This window comes from Ambystoma mexicanum, chromosome 8 (genome assembly GCF_040938575.1).
Source record: "Ambystoma mexicanum isolate Mex_15411 chromosome 8, UKY_AmexF1_1, whole genome shotgun sequence".
Lineage (NCBI taxonomy): Eukaryota > Metazoa > Chordata > Amphibia > Caudata > Ambystomatidae > Ambystoma > Ambystoma mexicanum.
In genome coordinates this window covers 1498419170-1498445551 of record NC_090929.1, presented here as the reverse complement: position 1 = coordinate 1498445551, position 26382 = coordinate 1498419170, and the positions used below count along the sequence as shown (strand labels likewise).

At 50.0% G+C, this 26382-nt stretch overlaps 1 protein-coding gene across 3 annotated transcripts in view; it reads right to left on the bottom strand.

Annotated features, from left to right (window-relative positions):
• SFXN2 (sideroflexin 2) overlaps positions 1–26382 on the bottom strand; it is a 327950-nt gene that overhangs the window by 79102 nt on the left and 222466 nt on the right. For all 3 annotated transcript variants that reach the window (XM_069611680.1, XM_069611678.1, XM_069611679.1), the window contains exon 8: positions 10776–10842. In XM_069611680.1, the coding sequence (XP_069467781.1) occupies positions 10776–10842 (67 nt within the window). The remainder of the gene's footprint in view (positions 1–10775; positions 10843–26382) is intronic.

Below are 26382 nucleotides of genomic sequence, written 5' to 3'. Positions count from 1 at the left end.
ACAGCATGTGATTCTAAGCAGATTAACAAACATCAGAAATATATATAGTCACTTGTACAGTGGCAGGATTTGGATGGGTGTATCAAAGGTCTGCAACATCTGTCACTCCATTGGGTCAGGGGCCATCTTGCTAATTTGTTTCTTGCGTTTGGAAGCCTTGCATAATTTTAGAAGAGGCGGCGCTGGCTCTCAGTTTAAGGATGTTTGGGTTCAAGCCCAGTCCAAAATTCGCAGATCTCCATATTCTCCCCATGATCTCTGTATGAGGACAGTCTCTGTCTTTTCATGCAAAGATACAATTCAATTTGTGATGTACGCTATACATTTCCAAATCAAATATCCATGAGTAAAAGAAGACATTATAAATTCTAAGGCCGGTTCCCATGTATGCTTCACCAGGTTTCACATGGCAAATATGGTATAAAACTACCCTACAGCTTTCCACTAAGCCACATGCAAGCTTAAGTAGTCAAATTATTTTGTATTGCTGTGTATTTGGACTGTAATAAGCACTGCCTCGTGGCCTTTCACTTGTCAGTGCTATAAAAATAGCTACAGCATTTCTCAAAATTCTGAGATGCAAAAAAACTCCAGTCTGCAATTTACAAGACCATCACAAATAACAGTGTACTGAATCGTCTGTCAAATTTAGCCATACTTTCATGTACTATAACTGCTCTAGCACTGTAGCTATGATTTTAAGTACCCTGCCACCACATAGCATTGGACCATGGCAAGAAATTTGACTATTTCTTGAGAGGGAGATGCAGAGAACGAAGACACGTTTACTACATTTTTTATTCATGTTTCTGGAAGCTCTGAATATGGAAATAAGGAATGCTATCGGTTTGCACCAGGGCCCCTCATGTACCTTTGGTATTCAGTGATTATACTGAATAAAAAAATTGAGAAATTACATTAACTAATTAAAAAATATATGTGTGGTAATCTTTGTCCAAGGCACCGATAGTCGCTCACAATAAGTGAGATTGAGAAGTGTGAGACATTGAAGGCAAAGGTGCCTGGCTGATTAAATGTTCCACGGTGGGGGTAGGTGACATTTCCTGCTCGGACGTGAAATTGGCAAGTGGTGCCTTATATGGGGGAATCTGGTGAGAGTGAGGGACCCGAGGAGTTGATTCGGGAGGGAGAAAGCCTTAAACATGTCTGCGGTCCACAGATGGAAAAGCAATTAAACTCACACTTACCAGATGCTCACAGGCACACATCGTACTCACCAGTGAGCAGCAGTTCGGCAAGAGCAGACGGGCACAGTTTGACATGACTGGCAGTCCGATTCCACGATGGAAGCCTCAACTTGTATATATTTGTCCTACTGAGCTGCAGGTCACCCATAAGTAATTTAGACACCAAGCCACACATGAGTCAGAGGAGGGGACTATGACCATTAGCAAAGACCTCTCCAAGACCAACATACCCACACAGGTATCAAGAGAGGAGGCAGGAAGAAGGTGAACAGAAAGGAAGTCACTGGAGAATGGTGAAGAACAGAGAAGGAGGAATTCATCTGAGGAAGAAAATGGTGTCAGTAGACAGGGGTCCAGATGGAGAAACCAGCACTGGCCATGTCAAGAGGATAAGGCCATCAGGGGGTTCTTAATGGTGAAAGGAGAGACCAGATGAGCCAGAGATCAGGTGTAGCCAAGGTATCGGGACTAGAGGAGTTAGATCTTTTGTACCCAAGCCCAAAGGCTGGTAGGGGTAGAACATAAAGACCCAAGTTAGCTGCAGACACCAAGGGAGAGAGAGGAAAAGAAAGTGAGAGGCTAGCCAGGAGCCACAGTCCAGATTCTGGTGCAATTGCACAGGTCCACCAAGGACAAATCAAGCAACCTTGCTGTAAGCAAGTAAGGAAGAGAGAAAGTGTCCAAGCATAGTGTGATGGATCTGTGGAGTCATCACTGATCCCCTGCCTAGAATTAGAATTTCCTCCCATGTGGCCAGGTGACAGCAGCCGCTACGTGATCCTGACCCTGCGGGTGGTATTATGAAGGAGGAGCACATGGGAGGAGATGGCGGTCGTGGAGAAGTGGCGACTCCATCAGGAGGGACGCGGTATGCCCTCTCCATGTGAAGATCTTATTTCAGATTTATTGATGGCATATTGCCACTATACCAATCCTAATAATAAAACTCAGACCTCTTCTTGGTAGGAACTCTAGGCAGGGTGACATTCGCCCTTTACGTACAGGTCGTGTTCATATAAAATCTTCTAGGTCTCACCATCTTGACCCGAATGTAAATCCAAAGCAATGTAACTTTACAAAACCTCAATTTCGAATGGACTCAAAGTCCCAGAACACCTATAATACTGGGAAGAGGAAGAGGATTAAGGAGTAAATGTGCAGCACAAAGCACACCAAGCTAAATGTGCAGATTAGTTGTTGGGATTCCAGTCAGCTGTGCAGTACATTTAAAAATGATGTGCTTTTCGGAACAGAAGGAGAGGAGAGATGTAGAGCGGGCGCAGCGGGCAGCAGAACAGGAGACAGTCGCGATGGGCAGGCGATGCTGAAGGAGGCAGGTGCTTGCTACCAGAGTGGAGAGAGACCGGGTGCAGCACGGCAGAAGCAGAACGGGGTCCGCAAAGAAGCCGGCAGCGAGGAGAAGGCTGGCGGGAGAGCAGTCACGCTGCAGAGCCATCATTCCACTGTTGAGTGAGAGAGACGCCAGCGGGAAGACCGAAGAGGTGTCTGCAGGGTGAGGAACACTTCTCCAGCATTCGAACATTGTGGCAGCAGTACACCAAAGGTCAGGGACGCCAAGAGATACCGGGGAGTATGCAGTGAAGTGTTGGGAAGCCTGGGGTGTACCGAGAGGAGTACCAACAAATACTGAGATGTTTTGAATGTACGCCAAGTAACGTTGAGAGATTACATTTACACAAATCCCCATATGAGGGATGCCAATATGGGCAAAGTCGGAGTAAACCACATGAAAAGAAAATTAACATTTATTGTGAAGTAACTGAAAGTCAAGATTTGTACAACTCTTCATATGCGAAAGGTCGATATGGGGAAGATTGGAACAAGTATTGTCACAATTCAATGAACAATGTTAATGAAGTTGAAGAGCAAAACTAACAGACCTCCATACAAGGGATGCCAGTATCTGGGGGGTGAGGGGTAGTTGGAACAAGTAATCGGGGAAGCCAATGGAGTATAAAACACTGAAGTAAGAACTGTGTAATACACGGGAAAGAAAGAGTATTGAAAGATTTTGAGAAGACCTGGTGAAGGTGTTGCATCAAGCAGTGAGCCTTTGGGGAAAGGGAGATACCTGGCGGGTGAGTACACCAGAGGATCTTTAAAGCCCAGAAGGGGAATAGCTGGCAGGGCAGTACACCAGGGAAACCAGCTAAAGCTTATAAACAGAAAAGACATTGTGAAACAAGTTCCTGGCAGGGAAGCATACCAGGAGACTTCCTTTTGCTGAGCAGAAGAGACTTTTTCTGCTATCCTTACAAAAAGCAAACTGTTGTGCTGAGATACTCTGACACTTTTGAGAAAGTGTTGCACAAGGGACATTTCCAGTATGCTTGTGGAAATCAGCGTTTGGGAAGGACAATGTTTTGATCATTCCTAGGAGTGCTAAAACCATCCTTGCTCAAGATGCCAAGAGATACTTTATCATCCTTGAAACAGCATTTGTTTGGGTGAGACATTTTCCATCTTAACCCCTTAAATGCTGAGCTCTATGCAAATAGGATGAGCATACTTGTCCTTAGCACTTAAGGAGTTTAAGGAGGGGTTATATGAAAAGACATCTCTACCACTCCAACCAGCAGTGAACAGACGCCAACAAAAACTGCAAGTGTGGCTTGGGTGGGGTGTAGAGCAATTACTCTACTCCAGAAAGCCCCTGCCACTCTACCTTTCCATAATGTAGACTGCTATAGACTTACACCAGATATTTGTGACCACCAGCCTAAATCTACTCATGGCTGGACTGTAAATGTTGCCTTGCATTACATACTAACATACTTGCCAATGTTAACTAGTACCACACCTAGAGAGAACGGTGAAATTCAGCCTGCTTCACATTTAGACAGGTGTAACAAGGTTAGCATGCGCCACACTTAGATGGAATTCTTAACTTTAGCCTGCGTCGCATCTAGAGACAAACGTGAACGTTAACAAGTGCCACACTAAGATGGAATAGTTATCACTAGCCGACCTCATATCTAGATAGGATATTCAAGATTAGCAAATGCCACACCCAGATGGAATAGTGAATGAAAGCAAGCATCACACCTAGACATAATTGCAAGGACAGCAATGCCAATTAACCAATCCACTAACAATTTCAACCCTCTGCATACACCTCTCAAACTCTACCCAAACACAACAATCCGCACAAACTTCACTACACTGCAACAACAAAACAAACCACACAGACTTGCACAAGAGCACACAACTACTGACCGTAAAACACCAAGCCCAGCCAACGGACCCACCAGGCTGAGGCTGCCAACAGCACATCACTGCCCTCTTGCAATTTTCCAGCTTATTCCCACTAACCCACACCCCTTCCCCTTTTTCAGAGCGCCAGGGGACCACTCCGGTGGTGATCGCGCGCGGTACAAATATCCTTGAACATTAACTCCTAAGGAACTGTTTGAGCTGAACATTTTATACCTTAAACAATTCAGGGGAAGGGAACTATCCCCTGGATCCAAGGATTGGTTCTGTTTGGATGTATGCACTTCGTTTTTGCCATTTTTCCAAGTTTGAAACCGGGGCATTTATCTTGCACATTTTTTGTGTTTATTTTTTGTGTGAGGTTCAGATATGTTCTGGACACAGGGACGGTTTGCTTAAGTTGGACGACAAGACACGGCTCTAGTTTTGTTTTCATAGGTAGGGAAACTCATTTGGATAGGGATAGAGAGACCCTTTTCCAAACCCTTTTATTTAAATTAAACAGCAAATTAAACAGCAAATGTTGAAAACATTGCAACTTTGTCTCTCATTTCTGACCCCTCACAATAGCCAGGATCCACGTTCCAGATTTGGATGGGGAAATTACAGTCCCATGTAGAAAACAAAGGGTTGTGATTCGGATACCATAGAGGTCACACTGAATCCAAGACCCAAGAAATTCATTGGGGAGAGATGAGTGAAAAAAACTAGTGGTCAACACCAAGAAAAAAAGTGGGGAAACTGTGAATCCCCGCCCTGTCTGTTCATGGTGAACCAGGGTCCACAGTGCTCCCTATAATCATCAAACTAGAAAGTAGCCTATGATGAACATGAGGAACATCTGAACTAGCAGCAATCGGAGAAGAACTCAAGCCGTAAACATGTACCAAAGAAACAAACATTGTACTTGGCTAGAGAGCTGTATAATGACTGCAGCCTGACAACTGATGCAAGACAGAGGTAAACTCAACGCCAAGCGTGTCCCATCCAGTAGGGCCAATGATGATCAGTGGCAACTGGAGAGGTGTTTAGGATCCATGAACCCCAGAGCACTGAGTGACTTATGGAAATTCTTCAGGGAAGGTTTCACCTCGAATGCAAACCAATATGGCAATAACATATGGACTTGGGAAAATAGTGTTAGGCCTGACGGGCATTACTCACTTTTCTCGTTTACCCCCAACCCACACCCTTTGACAAGGAACATTTTAAATAAAATAGAAACTGTTGGTTAACTCTTCCCCCCCTCCCCACCCCTTTCCCCCCCCACCCCCTTTCCACCCCACCCCTCCCCCCCCCCTTCACCCTGAGAAGAAAAAAAAATGTCAGCGTGCCTAAACATTGAAATTAGGGAACCGCAATAATTACTGTTTCCTGTGTGAATTATTTGCCCTTTTGCAGTAAACTCGGCCAGGCAAGTTTCCTGCAAAATTTCACAAATGTTTCGGCAAGTGGATTTTCTGGAATACAGCCACCCCAGGTCTACCCCAGGAAGAGGAAACTAACCACTGAAAACATCCAGGGCATATTACAAAAGAGATTGCATAATTAAAGCCCTTACTTTATGGTGACCTGGTTAACTAAACAAAGCTTAATAAATCAAATTGAGTTGTTCATCATTAAGAATGCACCAATAAAAGAGACCAGGTTGTTGCTACAATTGATAAGGGTTTGAGGGAGAGGGCTGGGGAAGTGTGTAATCCAATAGACCACCTGTACATTTTTTATTTTATTGGGGAGGGTGGGCAGGGTAGGGGGGAAAATGGGGATTTCCATTTGTGTTGTGTCCCACATATTTTATAAACAGTCTAAAACATACAAACAGGTTTAGATAAAGTATCAGGAGTTTATATTTTTGTTTTAATTATGGGTGAACGTGTTAGTCTGATATTTATGATCTATTATTAATTATAGAAACAGGTCATTGGTTTCGTTTTGTGTGTGGAGAGCCAACACGAGATTGATATTTAGGCATTCTTTATTTCTAAATTCATAAGGCAACAGTCTATTTACATACATCGTATTCGGCACAGAACCATGTATGTGCCAACTCGTATTTGTGTTTTACATCAACTAAAAAAACATTATTTAATAGCTCACAATTATTGTACAACCAAGCACAGATAACAAATGACACAAAAGAAAATCCCACTTCTAGCAAGGCCCTCTCCCCTACACTTCTAAGAAAGAACAGTGTGCTACTGCTCCACCCAATGGCAAGGAATACGTTACTTGGCTGAAGCAATTGTTCTCCAGCATGGGTCTGGCATGGATTCACATCCTCATGAATATTCCCCGTCAGGCCGGGAATACTCGATAAAAGAAAAAACTGTTTCACTTAACAACTGTATTTCTCCTCTAAACCAATCACTGTACTCTGGTTCATACTTTTCCCCAGTCAATGATTGCACTCTCCCCAAGCCCCCTCCTCTGGCAGCTAGCTTCAGATTTGGTAAGCACGTAAAGGGGCATTATGTCCAAGTAGAGCTGCAGAGAGGTAGGAGGGAGGGTTTGCATGTGAATGCATGCCAGACCCATGATGGAGAACAATAGTTACAGGTACGTAACTTGTTCCTTCTCCAGCATGAAGTCTGGCATGGATTTGCATGCTCATGAATAAAGCACATAGCAGTAGAACATTACACAACCACGGGAGGTGGCAAGGCTCAACAGAAGCAATCAACTCTTACCTCTGGAACCGACTCACTTCAAGCAAACAGGTTGTGTAGCACTGCTTGGCCGACCCTGGACTCCTCTCTGGAATATTTGTCGACGCAGAAGAACCTCGTGAAGCTGTGCGTAGACCTCCATGTAGTAGTTCAGCAGAGGCACACCAGATAGGAACGTCGTCGTAGCGATCACTCTGGTGGAATGTGCTCTGACGGCCGGGCAGCGGTCGGTTCACCAACCGATGGCAGTGAGTGATACAGCCGGAGACCCACCTGGAGATGGAAGCCATGGTTCACAGGACAAAACTTCACACGGGGCAGGAGCCTTAACCAGCAGGAAAGATTGAACAGTCCTTTGAGGAACTCCTTGACGAGACGGTGGGACCAAAGAGGTGGTCTTCCTGGAGACCAGGTGTAGTAGCCGCTAGATGCACCTTGATCGAGGCGAGTGCCAGCCCCGCCATGGCCAACGACAACAAGTATAAAGGAATCTGCAGGGCCATGACCCGCAGAGGATTGATCTTCTGCGACGAGCACCACGCAGCGAAACGCTTCCAGCCCTCCAGGGAAGCGTCCGTGGTGACAGTCTCCTGGTATGGGGGGTTTTGAAACATTGTGCCCCAGGCGATGTTGGATTACACCCCACCACCTTACCGCCCGGCGGAACTCTGCGTCACTAGGGACCTTGTCCGCAAAGCTCCCGAACACTTGAATCCAGCAAGCGTCCAGGAACTCCTGATGGGGGAGTCGCATCGGCAACCTGCAAAGCCCGATAAGGTAGATGCACAAAGACATCATGCCGAGCAGCGACTTGATGGCCTGCACTGTGGCGGTCTTTAGTAACAACAGCTGTTGTACTCTCCCCAGCACAGCCGCTAACCCTCTCCTCCGAGGGCGACGCTAGGTAGGAGACTGTTGAGCCTGGCTCCTAGAAACAGGGCGTTCTGCGATGGTGTCAAGCAGGACTTTGGATAATTGATGGAGAACCCCAAATCCATCAGTAGCTGGACGGTCATCTCTGGGTGTTCGACGGCTAACTCTTGACTTGGCCCGGATGAGCCAGTTGTCGAAGTACGGGTACACGTGTATCGCTCGTAGACAGATGGGTCGTCACAGGTGCCAGGCACTTCGTGACCACCCTGTGAGCCAACTTTAGGCCGCAAGGGAGGGCCAGGAATTGGTATGGTCTTCTCTGCACTGCGAAGCATATGAAATTTCAATGTTTCCTGTGAATGGGACGTGGAAGTAGGCATCCTCCAGATCAAGCAAAGTCAAGAAGTCTCCTTCCTCCAGTTGGCCGAGCACGTGATGCACCGTGACCATCCTGAATTTTTGGTACTTGTTTAGACGCCGTAGGTCTAGAATGGGCATTTAGCCCCTGGTCTTCTTTTTGACTAAGAAGAATCTGGAGTAGACTCTGGAGCCCTGGAGTTGCCCTGGAACTAGCTCTATCTCCCCTTTTCTTAGCATGGCCCGTACCCTCCTGCAGTAGCCGAGGGATGTGCTGCTCCTGCCGGGTCATCAGAGGGATCGGAGGACACTTGCTGAAACTGCAGGGTATGTCCATGGGTGAGTGTCCAGCACTTATCTGTCAGTGGAGATCTTATTCCAATCGCTGACAAATGCCGTCAGCCGGCCTTCCAATGGGATGCCTGGGCGGGGCCCGACGTCCTGGCCGGTTCAGTCCCGCTTCGGTGCCAGCGTTCCACCTTGGGGGCAACAACAGTGCTGACCACCTCCACCGAAAGCCTTGGAGCAGCCTCTGTAGGCCTCCTGGGTCATGGACCGGGAGGGCTGACGGTACAATGAGGAGCCTCCACCAAACCCCTTTGTCGACCTGCCCAGCTTTCTGCCAGAGGTGCGGAAGGAAGAGCAATGCTGTTGGAGGGTACCCAGGGCACAAGCCGTATCAGTCTCGACGGCCTGCAAGGACTCGTCAATGGCCTTCCCGGAGATGTTAACCCCAGAGGGCATGTCCAGTACCCTCATCTGGACCTCCTGATGGAAATGGGTGGCCTTCAGCCACCCTCGACGACGGAGTTAGACACTGTTCCATTATCTGTCGGAAACCTGTATCTGCGATGTCCAGGGCCACTGATGGCATGGTTCAACGCACTTTCACCTTCTTGTAGGAGTGCAATCGCCTCCACCACATCTCGTCGGTTAGAACTCCAGAATCGGGCCCAGCTTGTACCACAGTTCCCCGTCGTACCTGGCCAGGATCACAAATGCATTGGCTGCCTTGATGGTCGATGCCGGAGTAAATGACCTTCCTCCGCATGGCATCAAACTTCTTCACCTCGCTGTTCGGAGGGACCGAGGACGATGCAGGGTTAAGATGATTTCTTGCTTGCAGCCTCCGACACCACAGAATCTGGCGACGGTTCTGACCGTAGGCACTTAGGTGCAGACTCCGGCACCTGGTACTTTTCCTCCAACCTATCCAGCTTGGCCGGGGTCGAACAAGGATTCTTCAGGACGGCTAGGCCTTCCTCCCACACATTGTCCAGGAGGGGCACTGCCATGATGATTTTCCTCTAGGCCTCGCGCCAAGAAACTCTCCTTCTTGGTCTCTTCCATCAGCTGGAAAAGCTTGGAAGCTCTGGTGAGCATGGCATGAAACGACCCCACCTTATCCGGTGGGGAGGCCCTCGGTTGCAGCGATCCATCCGCCATGACAATGTCGTCGTCCCAGGGTCCATCGGGGTGAGGGCAACTGGCGCTGGCCTGGAGGTTGATGCGGGGATGTCAGATGGCGCTTCCTCTTTTTTAGCCAGGTGCTGATCCGGTGCCACTGGGGCCAGTACCTGCAGCATCCGATTTCTGACACCAGCGTGTGTAGGGTCGAAAGAATGTCCAGCGATACATCTCTTGGCAGGGCCAGTGTGGTCGGCACACTAGGCCCAGCACCAGGGTTTCCGCCATTGGCGTCCTACACGTCCTTGTGGACCATGTGCAGGGACCCCTGGTCCTCGTCGTCCGAGGGTGAAAACCGAGGCAGATCTTGCAATCTCCCTCTGGTCTGGGTGAAGGCAGAAGAGTCATTTAAGGAGTTTGCCCTCCACCAACACGTTCTGCAGTCCGCATCTGCTGCAGAGCTTGAAAAGGGAAACCCCTTCCTTCTCCTCCATGACGGTCGGAGTTGGCGAGTATGCCCGATGGCCTTCTGGAAACTTCAAAGAAAGTTTGACGGTCCTTGCCCTTGAGGGGGGCACTGAAATTCACCGACAAACTGATCCCCACTGTCGGCAGATAGAGAGAAGAGCACACAGGCTCTTATTTTGCCAAAAATAGAACTTCTGTCAAAGAAAACCCAAAAACTGTAGAATAGCTCACAAAGCAAAACTCAAGGACTTCCAACACTTGAACGTGCGGTAAAAATCTGAAGATGACTGCCAGAGGATGGGCTTAGGGAGAGGGCAGTCACTGGCTGGGGGCAGTATGACCCAGAGAACAGTGATTGGTTTAGAGGAGAAATACAGTTTGTAAGTGAAAGTGAAACTGTCTTTTCTTTTACTAAGGATTCCCAGCCCGACGGGGAATATTCCTGAGCATGTGAATCCATGCCAGACCCTATGCTGGAGAATCAAACAAAAAACGTGCACACACATCTCTGCTAGCTTCATTGGCTTTGTCCATGTCTGTGGACCATGACACTACTTACTCATCCCAGGAGCGGCCATGGCAATCCTGGAAATCACCACCTGAGTTATGCCCTTCACAGCAGCTTTCTAGAGTGAAGAAAAAAAACACATCAGGAGAACAGATTACATTTACAAACAATGAAAGACGTAAAAGTAATAGAGTATTGCCGATGCCAGCTGGGTGATCTTGGGGTTGTTGCTCCAGCTGTTTAATACCCAGAGAGAATACTACCAATGTAAAGACTAAACATCTATGCATTGTTTTATTCCCTACTCTAGCCCCCTGACCCTCACCACTTCTCAGTATTTTAAGCAGGTACATTCTGGGATCCTTTCGAGCACATTAAATATGATCCAGGGCCACTACCTAATGAAATGCTAAAGATCTTGGATTGGACTTTTTTCAATGGGAAAACGCAAACCAAAAGCGACACTCGTGAAATTCCAAGAAGCCAGACTAATACTTTTGGAAGGAAATGCCCTGGCAAAGAGATGAGACGCTGCATCCATCCATCATTCCACCACCGTAGCTCCTCTCCTGAAGCTGTACCTGAACTACTCGCATGACAGCCTCACCAGACAGAAATATCTGAAGCCACAAGGGATTATGAAGGGAAGCGCTAGCACCAGTAATCATCCTCTGCAGCAACATATACATCATTTCAAACAAATGGGACAGTGTTGAATTTTTCCCACATCAGTTTGAAAATAACTTGAGAAATTGGAGTACTCATTTGTTTAGCACATACCAGTGTCTATAATAGTGCGTTATCCCCATCACTGGTAGAGACATCAGTTCAAGGGCCTATTATACCTATATTTTGGAGAGAAAAAAAAAATGGGGTACCAAATAAAATAATCTTCTGATATGTGCGAGCGGTCGTCTTTTAGGGTCCTTTTACAAGGGTCGGAGTGAGGTATATTTTCAATGATGTTACATTATGTTAAATAACTGCATAGATTGTACAATATTAAAGGGCAGTCTGCTAAAATGTATTCTGCTCAAACCAAGAATATGAATCTACATACTGTGGGGTGGGAATATTACATGGAGGAGGGGAGCATTAACCTTTTGGATGCCATTAGATGTTCACATATCAGCAGTTCCCAGGAGAAACATTTTTCCTTCCTGACCCAAAAGGAGCCTATTAATCACTCCTGAGCTCCCCAACTGCACCCCAGAGAGCGAAAGAACCCCAGACTACGCATGACCCCCTCACCACATGCCCTGACTGGTACACCAGACTATAATTGTAAGGAACACTTCAGAAGCTGGGGCGTGGAACCAAAACCCTCTACGGACAATATATTGCTCTGTTTAGCAGTGTGATGAGGGGGATAAAAAGGTAAGCCACACAAATGACCAATGCTAGAGGGAGGAATGCCACTAAATAAAAATCAGAGTTCCAATGGACCCCCATAGGACCACAGCACTAAACACCAATGTCCCCTCCATTGGTCAACCAGCATGTGTGACCAGAACTCACGGCAGTTGATCCTTCTTCCGGGAAGGTTTAAGGGAAAGCAACCATCTAAGGAAGGTGAGGCAAGTACAAGGGCAGTACCAGTTTGTCAGCGTGCCCTCTCCCTTACATGGCCAGATTCTGCAACATCAGTCTCCAAACGACACACAAGCACTTAACCAATGCCCAAAGTCTCATACCCCCCAGAAGCAGCATCGATGACTGGGGAGAAGTAGCACCAGTGGTTATAAAAAGCACTCCTGCAATTGTGGACTGCAGCCCCCATTGCTTAGCCATATGTTAAAGTGTAATTGAGAGAGACCTCTGCCACTTGCACTAACAGGTGAGTGAGCTCTATGGCGCTATGCTATTGTGTAATTGATATTTCCCTATGCAACAACGCCACTGACCAAGCATACACCAATCAGCTAACAAATACGAGACGCACTCCATCTGCATACAGTATACTCACACCCAATAGGCCAAACACTCCTTACTGAACTTCAGACAAAAGATGATACCTATCGACACCTTCAAGTGATGCAACACATTTGAAACCTATACACAGACCCCAACGCAGACACCTAAGTGCACCGATTTAACACCAGACACGCAGTCCATCACATATCTGACATCCACGACACCAGTGATTAACTACACGGTCTTCATCACAGAAAAGGGATTCACTGACGCACTAAATGCCATGTTACATTTGCTTGAAGCAGCAATCTACTCCGCCCCCCCCTTTTACCAGCCGCACCCTCAGGCACTTCTAGGGGAGTTACCATCAGTATTAGTTTTAATAATATTCCATATCATTTAATTCCATATGATTTGACATGCATTTGAAGTTCTTAAAGAAACAGCGGCGTGTTCTACATGGAAATAAATCCCATGAAATAACCCAGATGGGATTGAAACATGCATGTCGGCGGCGTTTCCAAGGATTTTTTTTTTTTTTTTTTTTTAAATTTCTTTATTGGTTTTTCAACACATATAACAGTGGTTAGACGATGCAGTATGTGTGGATCAAAAACAACATGTCTTAACGTACCCAACCTTCCCACCCCTCCCCCCTCCCACCGAGACCTCAGTGGAGTCCTCAGATGTCCCTAGGCACGAGCCGGGCCGGGACTGGCAGTGCTAGTAGAGGCGCCGTCTTGCGTCACTGGGTGTAGTAGTGGCACCGTTAGCTCCACCCATCGGAGTAGGTCTGCGCTGGAGTCCAGCCTTTGTGTCTGGATCGCCGTTTCCCAAGCCGCAGTCTCGGCGGCTATCCATCTTTTGAGGTCGTCCCACCAAAGAGCTTCGCTTGGCCCTTTTGCGCTCTTCCAACCCATGGCTATGCGTCTTTTCGCTGTTATGTATATCAAATCAGTGAGTCTGTTTAGGGGCTTATTCTTGCTGTTTCGCTTGTAGCTCCCCAATATGCAGGCTGCTGGCTCATGGATCATCACCTCAATTTCAGCTGTCGCTACTTTTTCTTGCACTCGGGCCCAGAACCTCTGGACTACTGGGCAGCTCCAGAACATGTGGGTCATTCCCGCCCTAGGCTCGTGGCATTTGGGACAAGTCTGAATCGTGGCTCCCTTGAACTTTGATATGGCGTATGGCGTGAGGTAGGCTCTGTTGGTGATGAACAGTTGGATAAGTTGGAGGCGAGCGTTTCTGGAGACTTTTTTATGATAATGGGTTATTTGCTCCCATGCGATGTCCTCAAATTCGAGGTCCATTTCACTCTCCCATCCACTCTTGCATTTCAGTGTGTCCTTTGTCATGGTCTGCAGTAGGGCTTCATATATCCTGGAGGTTTCATGACCTCCTTCGGCAGTGTCCAGCAATGATTCGATGGCTTCGTTCTGCGTAAGTTGGTTGACAGCCTCTGGCCATCTCTCCTTCAGGGCCTTTATTACTGCCCTGTGGAGCAAGAACTGGCCCGTGGGCAGGCCTGTGGACTCGCAGAGGTCAGTAAACGTCATGAGCTCCTGTTCGTGGATGAGGTCTCCAAGCACCGCCACCCCATAGGGTTCCCACTGTGTGCGCGTGTCTACAAGACCCCATGAAGCTTTCGCCATGACGGCCGCAATGGGGATCTGCGGGGAATATGGGTCTGCCGCCCCCACTGCCTTGCAGGCACGCCTCCAGAGCTGCGTTCCAAGTTTGGTTAAGTAGGGGTGATGTTGTAGAGCCCCTTTCTCGACCCAAAGGAGGTCTCGGAGTAGCAGTCGCGGCAGGGCCGGTTGGAGGAGTCGGGTATCAGTGGTGGCTTCATCCGCCATCCAGTGTGTTACGTGCCTCAGTTGACAAGCCAGATAATACAGTTCGAAGTTGGGGACTTTCAAACCCCCCTTCTCATAGGGTCTTTGGAGAATGTCCAGCGCCACTCTGTGCCTGCCCCCCTGCCACAGGAACCCTCTACAGAGCTTGTTCAGGTCTCTGAAAAAAGCGGTGGGGATGTTGAAGGGGACATTAGTGAAGCAGTGTAGTAGGCGTGGGAGCGCCACCATTTTGAGGAGTCCCGCCCGCCCAGCTACAGAGAGAGGGAGCTTCCCCCAAAACTCCATGGATTTGGCGAGAGCGTCCTTGGCCCTAACCGTGTTAAGAATGTGTTCGGTGCTCGGGTTGCGGTGTATGGTAACACCCAGGTATTTAAAGGACGTTACTTGCCACTGGAGGTCTAGTGGGGGCAGGGACCCGCACCCCCCGCTATGCAGTGCAGCGAGGGGGTAGAGGCAGGACTTGTCCCTATTTATCTGTATGCCTGTGTGTGTGTGGAAGCACTCCAATGTCTCCAGGATGTAGGGCAGACGGAGCTCGGGATCATGCAGGTAGAGCAGCATGTCGTCTGCATACATGGAGATGAGATGTGACTCCCCGTCTAGCTCAATGCCTCCGTCACCATATTCCTGACGGAGATATGCAGCTACCGGCTCAGCAGCTATAATATAGAGCATGGGGGATAGGGGGCATCCCTGTCGTGTGCCTCTGTGGAGGGGCCATTTGTCCGAATAAGTCTTGTTGGTGCGCACCCTGGCGGTGGGATTGGTGTAGATCAATTGGGTCCATTTAAGGAAGGCGGGTCCGATCCCCATCTTGGTCATAGTGGCATACAACCAATCCCATCTGACCGAATCAAAGGCCTTGGTGGCGTCAAGTGACGCTACGGCGTATTTCTGGGGTTTCCCCTCGGTACTATATATGATGTGGTGTAACCTACGTAGGTTTTCAGTAATAGAACGCCCGGGCACGTAGCCCGTTTGGTCCTGATGGATCAGAAGGGGAATCACTCTGCGTAGTCTATTGGCAAGCAGTGCCGATAGTATTTTGCTGTCTGCATTTAACATAGAGAGAGGTCTATACGATCTGCAATCTGTCCCATCTTTACCAGGCTTTAGTATGGGGATTATTATTGCTTCACTCATGGAGTTCGGGAGAGCGCCTCGCTCGAAGGCCTCGTTATATACTTGTGCAAGCAGGGGGGCGAGGGTCTCCTCATATGTCTTATAGAATTCCCCCGGGAGGCCGTCCATGCCCGGTGCCTTTCCGGAGGGAAGTGATCTAATTATTGCCTTCACATCATCAGGGGTAATCGGTTCGTCTAAGGCTTCAGCCAGTTGTGGGTCTAACCTGGGTAACTTAATGCAATCTAGGGCGTCCTCGATCCCAGTGTCGGATGGGGGAGGGGTCTGGGAATAGAGGTCTTGGTAGAACTCAGAAAAAACCCGGTTGATCTCTGCTTGTGTGTGCGCGGTGGTGCCATCGGGTTTGCGTATGTGGCAAATGGGGGTGCTAGGGGTCTCCCTTTTGTACAGCCAAGCTAAGAGTTTGCCGGGTTTATCTCCCAGAGCGTGTGATCTTTCTATATGTTTGGCGAAATTTAATTTCCCCAGTGTCTCCCAGTAGGATAGACAGGCTTGTCGCAGTTTGATTATTTCCTGTAGACACTCGGGGGTCACGTCTACTCTGTTCTCCAGCTCCCCCAGCTTCTTTTCTGCTTCTACCAGGGAGTTCACAATGGATCTCTGGGCCCCTCCCCCCGATGCTAACATGTCCCCTCTCATGACCACTTTATATGCCTCCCATGCGGTGCCGATCCACTCTACACTGCCTAGATTGTTTTGCCAGTATTCGTCTGTGCTGTCTTGAATGTGATCCCGGAAGGCAGCATCTAGCAGGGCCTCGGCCCGCAGTCTCCACGTGGGGGCCGGGGGTCTGGGCGGATATACCTCCCATGTGACTATCAAAGGGGAATGGTCTGACAGTACTCTAGGTAAATACTGTGCATCGCGAAAAGTGGCTTGCTGCTCTTGACTGACCAGCATGTAGTCCAGCCTGGTGTGGACTTTATGCGGTGGGGAGAAGAAGGAGTATTCTCGTCGCTCTGGATCTAGTTCCCTCCACAGATCACAGAGTGATAGTTGGGTCATTAGTTTGGACAATATCTTGGCTGGGGGGGATGGGCGGGAGTGTCTGGCATCAGACCTGTCCTTGAGGGGGTCAAGGGTGCAGTTGTGGTCGCCGCCCCAAATCACAACACCGTTTACATATGGGCCTAGTCTGGGATAAAGGGAGTGGAAAAAGGGAGTGGCATCGTGATTGGGTGCATAAGTGCTAACCAGGCACAGGTCTTTCCCCTCCACCGTACCTTGCACAAGTGCCATCCTGCCCTCATCGTCCGTCTTGGTGCTCGTTATTCTGAAGGGGACAGACGGGTCGATCCAAATCAGGACCCCTCTTGCATATGAGGAATAGGCGGATCCGATCATGGTCCCTCGCCATGTTTTTGCTAGCGCCTTCAGTTTCTCCTCCGTTAGGTGTGTCTCTTGGAGCATAGCGATTCCGACCTTGCAGCGTCGCAGGTATGTGTGGATCCGGCGTTGTTTTACATAACTGTTCATGCCTCTGACGTTCCACGTCATTATTTTTATCGTTTCAGCCATGAGCGTGGTTGTGCCCAAAGTTCCTCCACTGGCTCAATCGGGGTCCTATTAGTGATGCATCTGTAGTGAGGTCATTCTGAGGTCTCGGTATTTCTTGTTCAAAGGTCCCAACGTGGGTATAACTCCCCTGCGTTTCCCTCCCCCCCCGATAAACTTCCCCAACATAGAACTGGTCCGACGGGCGGTTCCCCGTCATGACTATCCCGTTTCCGCTCCTTGAGACCAAACATGGTCTTCGGGTGCCCTACGGGCGGGTAATTGTACCCAGAGAAGAGAAAAGAAAACTCCTGGGGGTTGAGGGAGCTGTTGCTTCGGTGTTCCGCGTATTTAAGATCAATTCAGCTGCTCAAAGGGCTCAATTTATGTTGCTGCGCACTTGGAGTGAGAGCCGTTCCTCTGCAGTCTTGGAGGGTGGTTCAACGCGGCTTGCGTCTCTTATCTTCAATGTCCGGTAATTGCTGCTCGTCCATCCAGTCCCGAGCCAGTGCCGGGGTGTCAAACAGGTGGGTTCTATTTTGTATATCACCTTTAGCCGAGAGGGGTACAGAAGCATGTATTTCACTCCGGCAGCCTTCAATCTAGCCTTGGTGTGTATGAACTGAGCTCTGTCCATCTGTACTTGGAAGGTATAGTCAGGGTAGATTGCTATCTTGGCAGAGTTCCTCAGGATCTGGCCCCCAGAACGCGAAAAAGCTAGTATGATCTCACGGTCCCTGTAGTTTAATACTTTAGCTATCATAGGCCTGGGAGGGCCGCCTGGTGGAGGTTTCTTAGCGAGGGATCTATGTGCCCTTTCGATGGAGAAGCCCTGTGATAGCTTCTCTGCTCCGATCTCCTGTAGCAGGAGGTTCTCTACGTAGTTGGTGGGGTCTGGGCCCTCGATGCCCTCCGGTACGCCAAGCAGTCGGATGTTATTCCGGCGAGCCCTCCCTTCGGCCTCCTCAGCCCTGTCCTCCAGGTTCTTGACCCTCTGCCGCAGGCCATCCACTTCGTGCAGGAGCTGGGTTTTCGCTTCAGTGTTTTCACGTACCTGGGTCTCAAGCGCCTCGGTCCTGCCCGCCAGGGAGCGGACGTCCTGGCGCAGGAGGCCCAGATCTATGGCCACCGCGTCAATTTTGTTCACCATTGTCGCCTGGAATAATGTGATAGCCTCCAGGAGCTGGGTGTTGCTGGGTTCGGTTGGCTCTCCAGTAGGGCCCGTCTCCCCACCAGCCGTCGGCGCGTCCGGGCACCCGGGGCCGGGGGGTTCGTTGGCTGTATAGGCGTCCAGGGTGGTCTGTCGCTGCTTGGACCTAGCTCCCCTTCCCGACATTCCTGCGGTTTCGTGGATCTCAGGCTCGCGACGACACCAGGACGTGGCCCCAGGCGTGGTCCCGGCCCCAGTATGTAAGGGCGGTCGATACGTTCCAGCTCCCGGATGGCGTGCTCCGCGGGGGGACAGCCGCCAGCACCCCCAATCTCCTCGTGTCCCTTTCAGACCGCCTCAATGCGAGCGCCGTCTGAAATATAGGAGTATTGTGCGGGGAGGGGTGCGGTGATTGGCCTGGCGCGGGGCCGCACTCCGCCACATGTGGTGGGAATTTCTTTTCTATTGTCCGGCGGCGGGGAGATGTCCGGTCTGCGGCGCGCGGGGAGAGCCCCTGTTCCGCTCACCTCAGATGGATGGAATTACTGTCCCAGTCGACCTCCTCTCCTTTAGTCAGCAGGCCGCGGTCTCACTCTGGTCCCCAGGCAGATAGGCTCAGCAGGGGGGGGGGAAGTTCCCTGGTCTCCGGTCGACCCGCTCATCTCCGCTTCCGCCCCCGGGCCACCGGCGCGTCAGGGCAGACGGCCCCAGTAGATCTCCTGGCAGGGCAAGTTCAGGATCAGGGCAGTCGGCGTTCGCTCCGTGCTCCAGTCCAGGCACGGGGCCGCCGGCGTCAGGCCCCCGAGCTCCACTGGTCTCCTCCGCGGGCCGACCCGGCCAACGGTGCGCTTCAGCAGCGCAGGCCGTGTTCCGCTGTGCCCGCTTCCCGCGGGGCAGGTCACGAGCCCGGCGGGACTCCCCTCGGTCGCCCCCCGACACACCTCCTCTCCAGGCGCCGCGGAGGTCTGCCGCCTCCGCGGGTCGCCGGGCCAGCGCAGGCCTCTTCGGGTTCGCTCCGGTCGATGGCGCGGGCCCGGCAGGGCAGGCGGCGCCGATGAGCCCCCCGGCGGGGCCAGTCCAGGCACGGGGCCGCTAGCGCCAGCCCCCCGGGCTCCTCTGGTCTCTGCTGCAGGCCACCCCGGCCAACGATGCGCCCCAGCGGCGCAGGCAGTATCCCCGCTGCGCCCGCTTCCCGCGGGGCAGGTCACAAGCCCGGCGAGGCTCCTCTCGGCCGCTCTCCGACACACCTCCTCTCCAGGCGCTTTGCAGATCCGCCGCCTCCGCGGGTCGCCAGGCCAGCGCAGGCCCCTCTGGATTCAGCAAGGGGAGGCCGCCATCTTGGCTTCGTGATACGTGTTACGCGGTTTTTTCCCGCAGCCGCGTTCTGGTCTGTCGGACTGCGACCCTCGTGTGTGGGGGGCCCAGGAGCCTCCCCCAGGCTTCAGTGTCTCTCGTGATGCGCCGGCGGGCTCGGATGAAGCTTCGGTGTCCCGTAGGGCAGCTTATCAGTGTTCATCGAGCGGAGCTCACCGGAGATGCGTCCTCTCTACATGGCGGTTAGCCACGCCCCCGGCGTTTCCAAGGATGTCGACATTTTAAAATATATGGTTTTACGAATGTCCGTCTTTGATTGGGTTTATTTATCCCTTGCACTACGTGAATTGTTTTTAACCACAACACTGGACACTTGGCACTTCCTACATTTCTTATTTTTTAATTTACGTACTTACAAATATATGACAATACATTACTTACTGTAAAAGCATTTCTGATGGTTGTATCTGCTTAGATTCACATGCTGTGCATAGTCCGACATCCAGTGGTCACTGCAGAGTATTGCATTTTGTTTTTCGTAGTCAAAAAGGGGACGTCGACAAGGCGTGTCTGTAACACTAGCCCTATAGTGACGTGCGGTGTACCCCAATCCCTCACGCGTCGAGGTCCCCCCTTTGTATTTCTTCTGCCCTGAGGGAGCCTTCTAGGCGAGAGTGAGTACAGAAAAGAGAGATATAAAAAGATGTCTATGTTCCTTCCATCCAAGCGGGGAGGAAGGGTGGGCGCATGTGAATCTAAGCAGATACAACCATCAGAAATGCTTTTACGGTAAGTAATGCATTGTCTTGTGATGTTTGTTAATCTGCTTAGAATCACATGCTGTGCATAGACTAGCGAGCAGTACCCGGAGTTGGAGGTGGGTTGTGAGAAGGAACAGTAGAGAAAAGATGTCTTAATACTGCTTGTCCCACCTGGGAATCAGATCTAGAGTGGGCATCTAGACAGTAGTGTTTTGTAAAGGTGTGTACAGAACTCCAGGTTGCCCCTTTGCAAATGGACTCAAGGGGAACATTTGCAATGAATGCTATGGATGCCCCAGTGCCTCGAGTAGAGTGTGCTCTTGGCTTGAAGGGTAGTTCTCTCTTAGCAAGAGTGTAACAGAGTGATGCATTGAACAATCCATCTAGATATGGTGGACTTTGAGACTGCATCTCCTTCTCTTCCTGCTGCCACCGAGACAAAGAACTGATTAGTCTTTCTCAGTGGTCTAGTTCTTTCCATATAAAACATGACAGCTCTGCACACATCAAGTGTATGCAGGCTTTTTTCTCCCAAATTTGAAAGGTTTTGAAAGAACGTTGGTAATTCTATTGACTGGTTGACATGGAATTTCGAGATTAATTTCGGTGCAAACCTTGGGTGTGTGCATAGAACCACCTTATCTTTGTGAACCGATACAAAGGGGTCTAGAAAAGAAAGAGCCTGTAGTTCACTTACTCTCCTAATGGAGGTGATAGTTATTAGGAAGGCGGTCTTAGGTCTTTAAGAGTTGCCTTGTGCATGGGTTCAAAGGGGGAGCCCATGACCCTGGTAAGTACCACATTTAGGTCCCAGCCGGGAGCTGGGTTTGCTATCAGAGGGTGTATTCTCTTTACCCCCTCCATAAAGGCTTTAATAACTGGGACTTTCCACCATGACACTAAGTTGGGAAGTGGTGTATGCAGAAAGTGCCGCTAGGTGGACTTTAAAAGAATTGAATACTAGACCTGAGTCCAGTAAATGGGTCAGGTACAGAACAATTTGTGTGGGAGAGCAGTCAACAGGGTTGACGTTTCTTCCTCTACACCAGATGACAAATCTCTTCCATTTGCTAGAATAACAGTGACGAGTGTTAGGCTTTCTAGCCTCCCTGAGGATGTCCATGCATCTCTGCGGGAGTTGTAAATGTCCAAAGTCTATGATCTCAGAAGCCAGGCTGCTAAATTCATAGTCTGAGGGCATGGATGCAGTGTCCTGCCCTTGTCTTGTGACAGCATGTTGTACGGGCAGGGAAGTTTCACTGGAGGAGATAGAGACATCTCCATCAGGTGAGCGAACCATGGCTGCCGGGCCCACATAGGGGCCACTAGTATCATGGTAACTTGTTCCTGGTGCATCTTGTGCACAATCCTGTTGAGAAGGGGAGTCGGAGGGAAAAGCGTAAACAAATTTACATGACCATGGAATCGATAGACCGTTCCCCTTGGATTGGTTCAGGGGGTACCTGGAGGCGTAATCTTGGCATTGTGAGTTCTCCAGGGTTGCGAACAGGTCCATTTCTGGGAATCCCCATTGTGTGAAAATGTCGAAGACGATGTCTTTGTGTAAACGCCATTCGTACTCTGAGGGCAGAGGGAAGTCTCTGCTTAGTTCGTCTGCTAGCAGATTGAGTTCCCCTGGTACATGTTGTGACAGTAGGAACATGTGTTTGAGAGCCCACTTCCAGATGTTCTGGGACAGCTTGGACAGTCCTGGAGAGTGAGTGCCCCCTTGTTTGTTGAGGTAGTACATGGCTGTGGTGCTGTCCGTGAGGACCATTACTGTCTTCCCTTGTAGGTGTGCCTGGAAGGCTTTTAGTGCCTTGAACACAGCCAGTAGCTCCAGTAAGTTTACGTGCTTGGATTCTACGCTCGGAGTCCAAACTCCGTGAGCAGTCTGATGGGATAGGTGAGCCCCCCATCCTGTGAGAGATGCGTCTGTGGTTAGAGTGGCTTCCACTGCGGGGGTGGCGAATGGTTTTCCCATTACCAGGTTTTCCTTCGACCACCACCGTAGCGAGAGAACCAAGGCCTGCGAGACCACCACTAGATCGTCCCATTGTCCGCTGGCCTGACACCACTGGCTGTTGAGCCACTCTTGCATTGGGCGCATGCGCGAGTGGGGTACCAAATAAATACATGACGCCATCATTCCTAGCAAGCGCATTGCTTTGCGTACCGTCACCTCTCGACCTGCTACATATTGAGGGATCTGAAACAGCATGTTTTGGACCCTCTCGTTGGAGGGGAAGATGAGGCCGTCCTTTGTTCGAATTAGACCCCCTAGAAATTGTTTGACTTGGCTGGGGTCTAGGCTGGACTTCTTCTCGTTGATGGAGAAGCCCAGTTGGAACAAAAGGTCTACAGTCTTTTGGGTATTTGAGAAGCATGTTTCATAAGAATCCCGTTATGAGCCAATCATCGAGGTAAGGGTATACTGGGATGGACAACCTGCGCAGGTGGGCCGCTGCCACTGCCAGTACTTTTGTGAATACCCTCGGTGCAGATGCTATCCCAAAGGGTAGCACTCTGAACTGGTAGTGTTTGCCCTCTATCATGAACCTGAGGTATTTTCTGTGCGCTGGCAACATTAAAATATGAAAGTATGCATCTTTCATGTCCAGTATTGTCATGTAATCTCCTTGTGATAGCAGGGGTATCACTTCCTGTAAGGTCACCATGCGAAACTTTTGAGGTTTGACAAATTTGTTCGCTGGGCGCAGATCCAATACAGGGCGCATGGTTCAGTACTTTTTGGGTACAAGGAAGTACACTGAATATATACCTTCCGTTACCTGAGATAGAGGCACAACCTCTATAGCTCCTTTTTCCAGTAGCTGGTCCACTTCTTGTAGAAGGATGGCGAGGTGTTCTGGTGTCATGCGTCATCCCCTTGGGGGTCTGTACGTTGGGGAACTGTTGAATTCTATACAGTATCCGCGGGCTATGGTTGATAGTACCCAGCGGTCTGAAGTTACCCTCCCCCCATGCTGGAAGAAAGGATTGTTACGCTCACCTGGTTCCCACAGGGGCGTCGATCGGACCCGGACAGCTGCGGTCTCCACCAACGTGATGCGTATTGAAGAGATGACAGTCTGGACTGGCCCGTCTAATCTTGTCTGCTGGACTCGTAGAAATATTCTCCTGCAAGTGGAGAAAGGGATTTAGCCACTCGTGGACTTTAGTGATGACCCCCCTCCCCAACTTTTCTCGTTCTCCTCACTAATCACCTCCGATATCCCCTCTTGGTAACCTCACCTTATGTTTTTAAATGATGAGCTCTCCATCCTGCATGGCTTGCAGGGGCGCGTAGATACCAGTTACTTCACTGGTTTGAGGTACTGGAGGAGTTCCGGAGGAATATTGACTTCAGTGTCTAAAGTTCAAAGAGTTCAATATGTCCGATGTTCACTCTTGTTCCATTCTGTCGTTAGGTTGCAGCTGGGTCCAAAAGAATATTGCCTGGAGGCAGCTGATGGCGTTCAGGTAAGAGTCTGTATTACCAAACACTGTCCGGTAAAAGTTGCATGAGTTTAACTTGCTGTTCTCTCCCTTTATAGGTGCGGCATAGAAAGATGCAGCGAATTAAAGGCTATTACCTCCGGTGGTAAAGCAGGTAAGCCTATGGTGGCAAAGAGATGGTCTGTCGGTTTTCTCGGCTCACCTTGTTATTCCTTTTGTTTCCCCCCCCAGGTGCTGGGTTTCGACGAAGAAAATGATGGAGGCAGCGCCGAGTTGAAAGATGCGGTGGACTGGTGAGTATAACACGGCGCTGCGGCTGGCAAAGCGACGCGTGCTGAAATAATGTCCTTTCCAGGCTCGGAGATGTGCTGGGTCCGGAATCAGGTAAAGAATCAAATGTCCGTGATCTAACCTCTTTCCTTTCTTTTCCTTTTGTCTAGGAGCTCGGGATTTGAGGCGGGCGTGGCAGAAGACTGGATGCTGACTTGCAGACACGGTGAGCGTTACACTGCTGGTTGCAGAACACCACAAAGCATGAGCTGCTGTTCGGGCGTGGTTTAAATAGCCTGCAAAGTAGTCCCAGGTAAGAAGATCCCCAGAACCACACCGGAGTAAAAAATAGTCCCTGTAATAAAAAAGTCCCATCCAGGCTTCACGTTGGCTTGGACTCATTTGCAGCATGGTCTGCATAAGGTAAGTAAAGTCTATGAGCCTGGCGCCTATGGCACCAGGACTGAATGCAAACAGCCCCCAGCCGGGGCTGTTGGGGTTTTAATGAGTATCTGGGTGCCTGCTCCCGGGGCTGATGGACTCGATCCGGATGCCCGGGGGTAGGCATCATGCCAAGGATGTTAACCAGCCCCCGACCGGCGATGCATGGGAGGGAACCCGAATCTTCGAGTCATTTGGTGTTGGTGGCTTGGGAACCTCTAGGGGTGGAACCCCGACCTCTCCCTTTGCCACGGCATTGTCCTCTCTGGTTGTATTGCCCACTGGTGCCTTGGTTAGAAGACCAGTTCATTGCAGAGTATTGCTGCTGCTGATTTTGCCGCTGGCATTGGCCTCGAAAAAAGTGCCCATTGCCATAGCCACGCTTGTTAGGAGACCTAGAAATCTGGTCTAGGGTTTTGAAGGTGTCAAACTCTATCTTTGCCGTTTCTAGTGCCTCATCAACCGCCTTCTCAAAGAGTTTGGCATCTTCTATAGGCTTGTTGATTAGAGTTGCTTGCGTTTCAGGTTTAAACCCCGAATTACACAGCCAGACATGGCGTTTGATGAGTATTCCTTGGACTAGGGAACAGCCAGACATTTCTGCAGCATCCAGAGTGTTTTTCACGATGCTTTGGTTGACTAGGGTCCCTTCAGTAATCGTGGCCAGAAGGCGTGTACGTAGGAGTTCTGGTACCTCCTCTGCGTCCTTATGTAGCTTGCTCCATTGTGCATCTGCTTAACTTGTTAGCAAGGAGTCGTCGTTTGCAATCCTTGCGGAAAAAGCAGCGGAGGCTGTGATCCTTTTCCCCAAGGCATACCATTTTTTTACCCTCTTTATCTGGTGGTGTTTCGCTGGTAGACCGCGGGACCCCTGCTCTTTTCCTTGTATTTGTCACCACTAGGGAGTCTGGTACAGAGTGGCCCCTGACGTACAACGGGTCTGAAGGAGAGGGACTGAATAGTTTTTCTATCCTCGGGTTGACCCCTCTGACCAACGCGGGTGTAGATAGCGAAGGGATAATTTGTCTCCTTACTGAGGCGAGGAGGGGAATGGTTTGGCTGACAGGGGGTTTCTCCTTGATTACCTTCTCCACAAAGTCAATGTCAGGAGAAATCCCCCCAGTGTCTATTTCGAAATACGCTGCTGCCTTGCGTAGTAGTGCATTAAATGTATGTTGATCGTCTATAGGTGACGTGTTCCTATTAGGTGAGACCTCCGGAGGGGACAGGTTTAGTGCATCAGGATCCGAAAACGCTGATGGGGACTGCCAGAACTGTGAAGCACCTTCCTCTGGGTCTTCTCCGAAGCCCTCCCACCTATATCTGGATTTTCTTCAAAACCCTCCTCCTCTAGGTTTTGTTCCTTTTCGTTGCCTAAAAATTCGTCCTCCTCTTGAAAGTGGGGGTCTTCTTCAGTGAGGTCATAAATCTACAACCACTTGGGAGGGATTAAACAGCCTAGGGAATTTAGCCCTGGGGTCCATTTGAGGTCCCTCTCTTGCCCGCTTGGGTGGTGGTAGGTTTTGAGTCTCCATAAACCCATAAACCTCTCCATCTTCTCCATACAGAACTGGAGTCTCTCCAGGGTCTCATGCGCTACCCCCCGAGCGGTCTGGGGGGAAAAAAAAAAAAAATAGGGGTTTTGGCCTGAAAACGCTTTGACCTCTCCCATAACGTCGAAGAAAGGTCTCCGTCGCCCTCTGAAAAGCCTTCTGGTATGCCAGTAGTCCCTTTATATGAAGGGGGCAGTTCCTGCCTTCTTTTCGGAGTTTCTCTAGCCTTCTGAGCGATATTCGGCGTATCTTTCGCGGTCCGCTTCTGGCTATCGGCGGAAACTATCCTCGCCAGGCTCT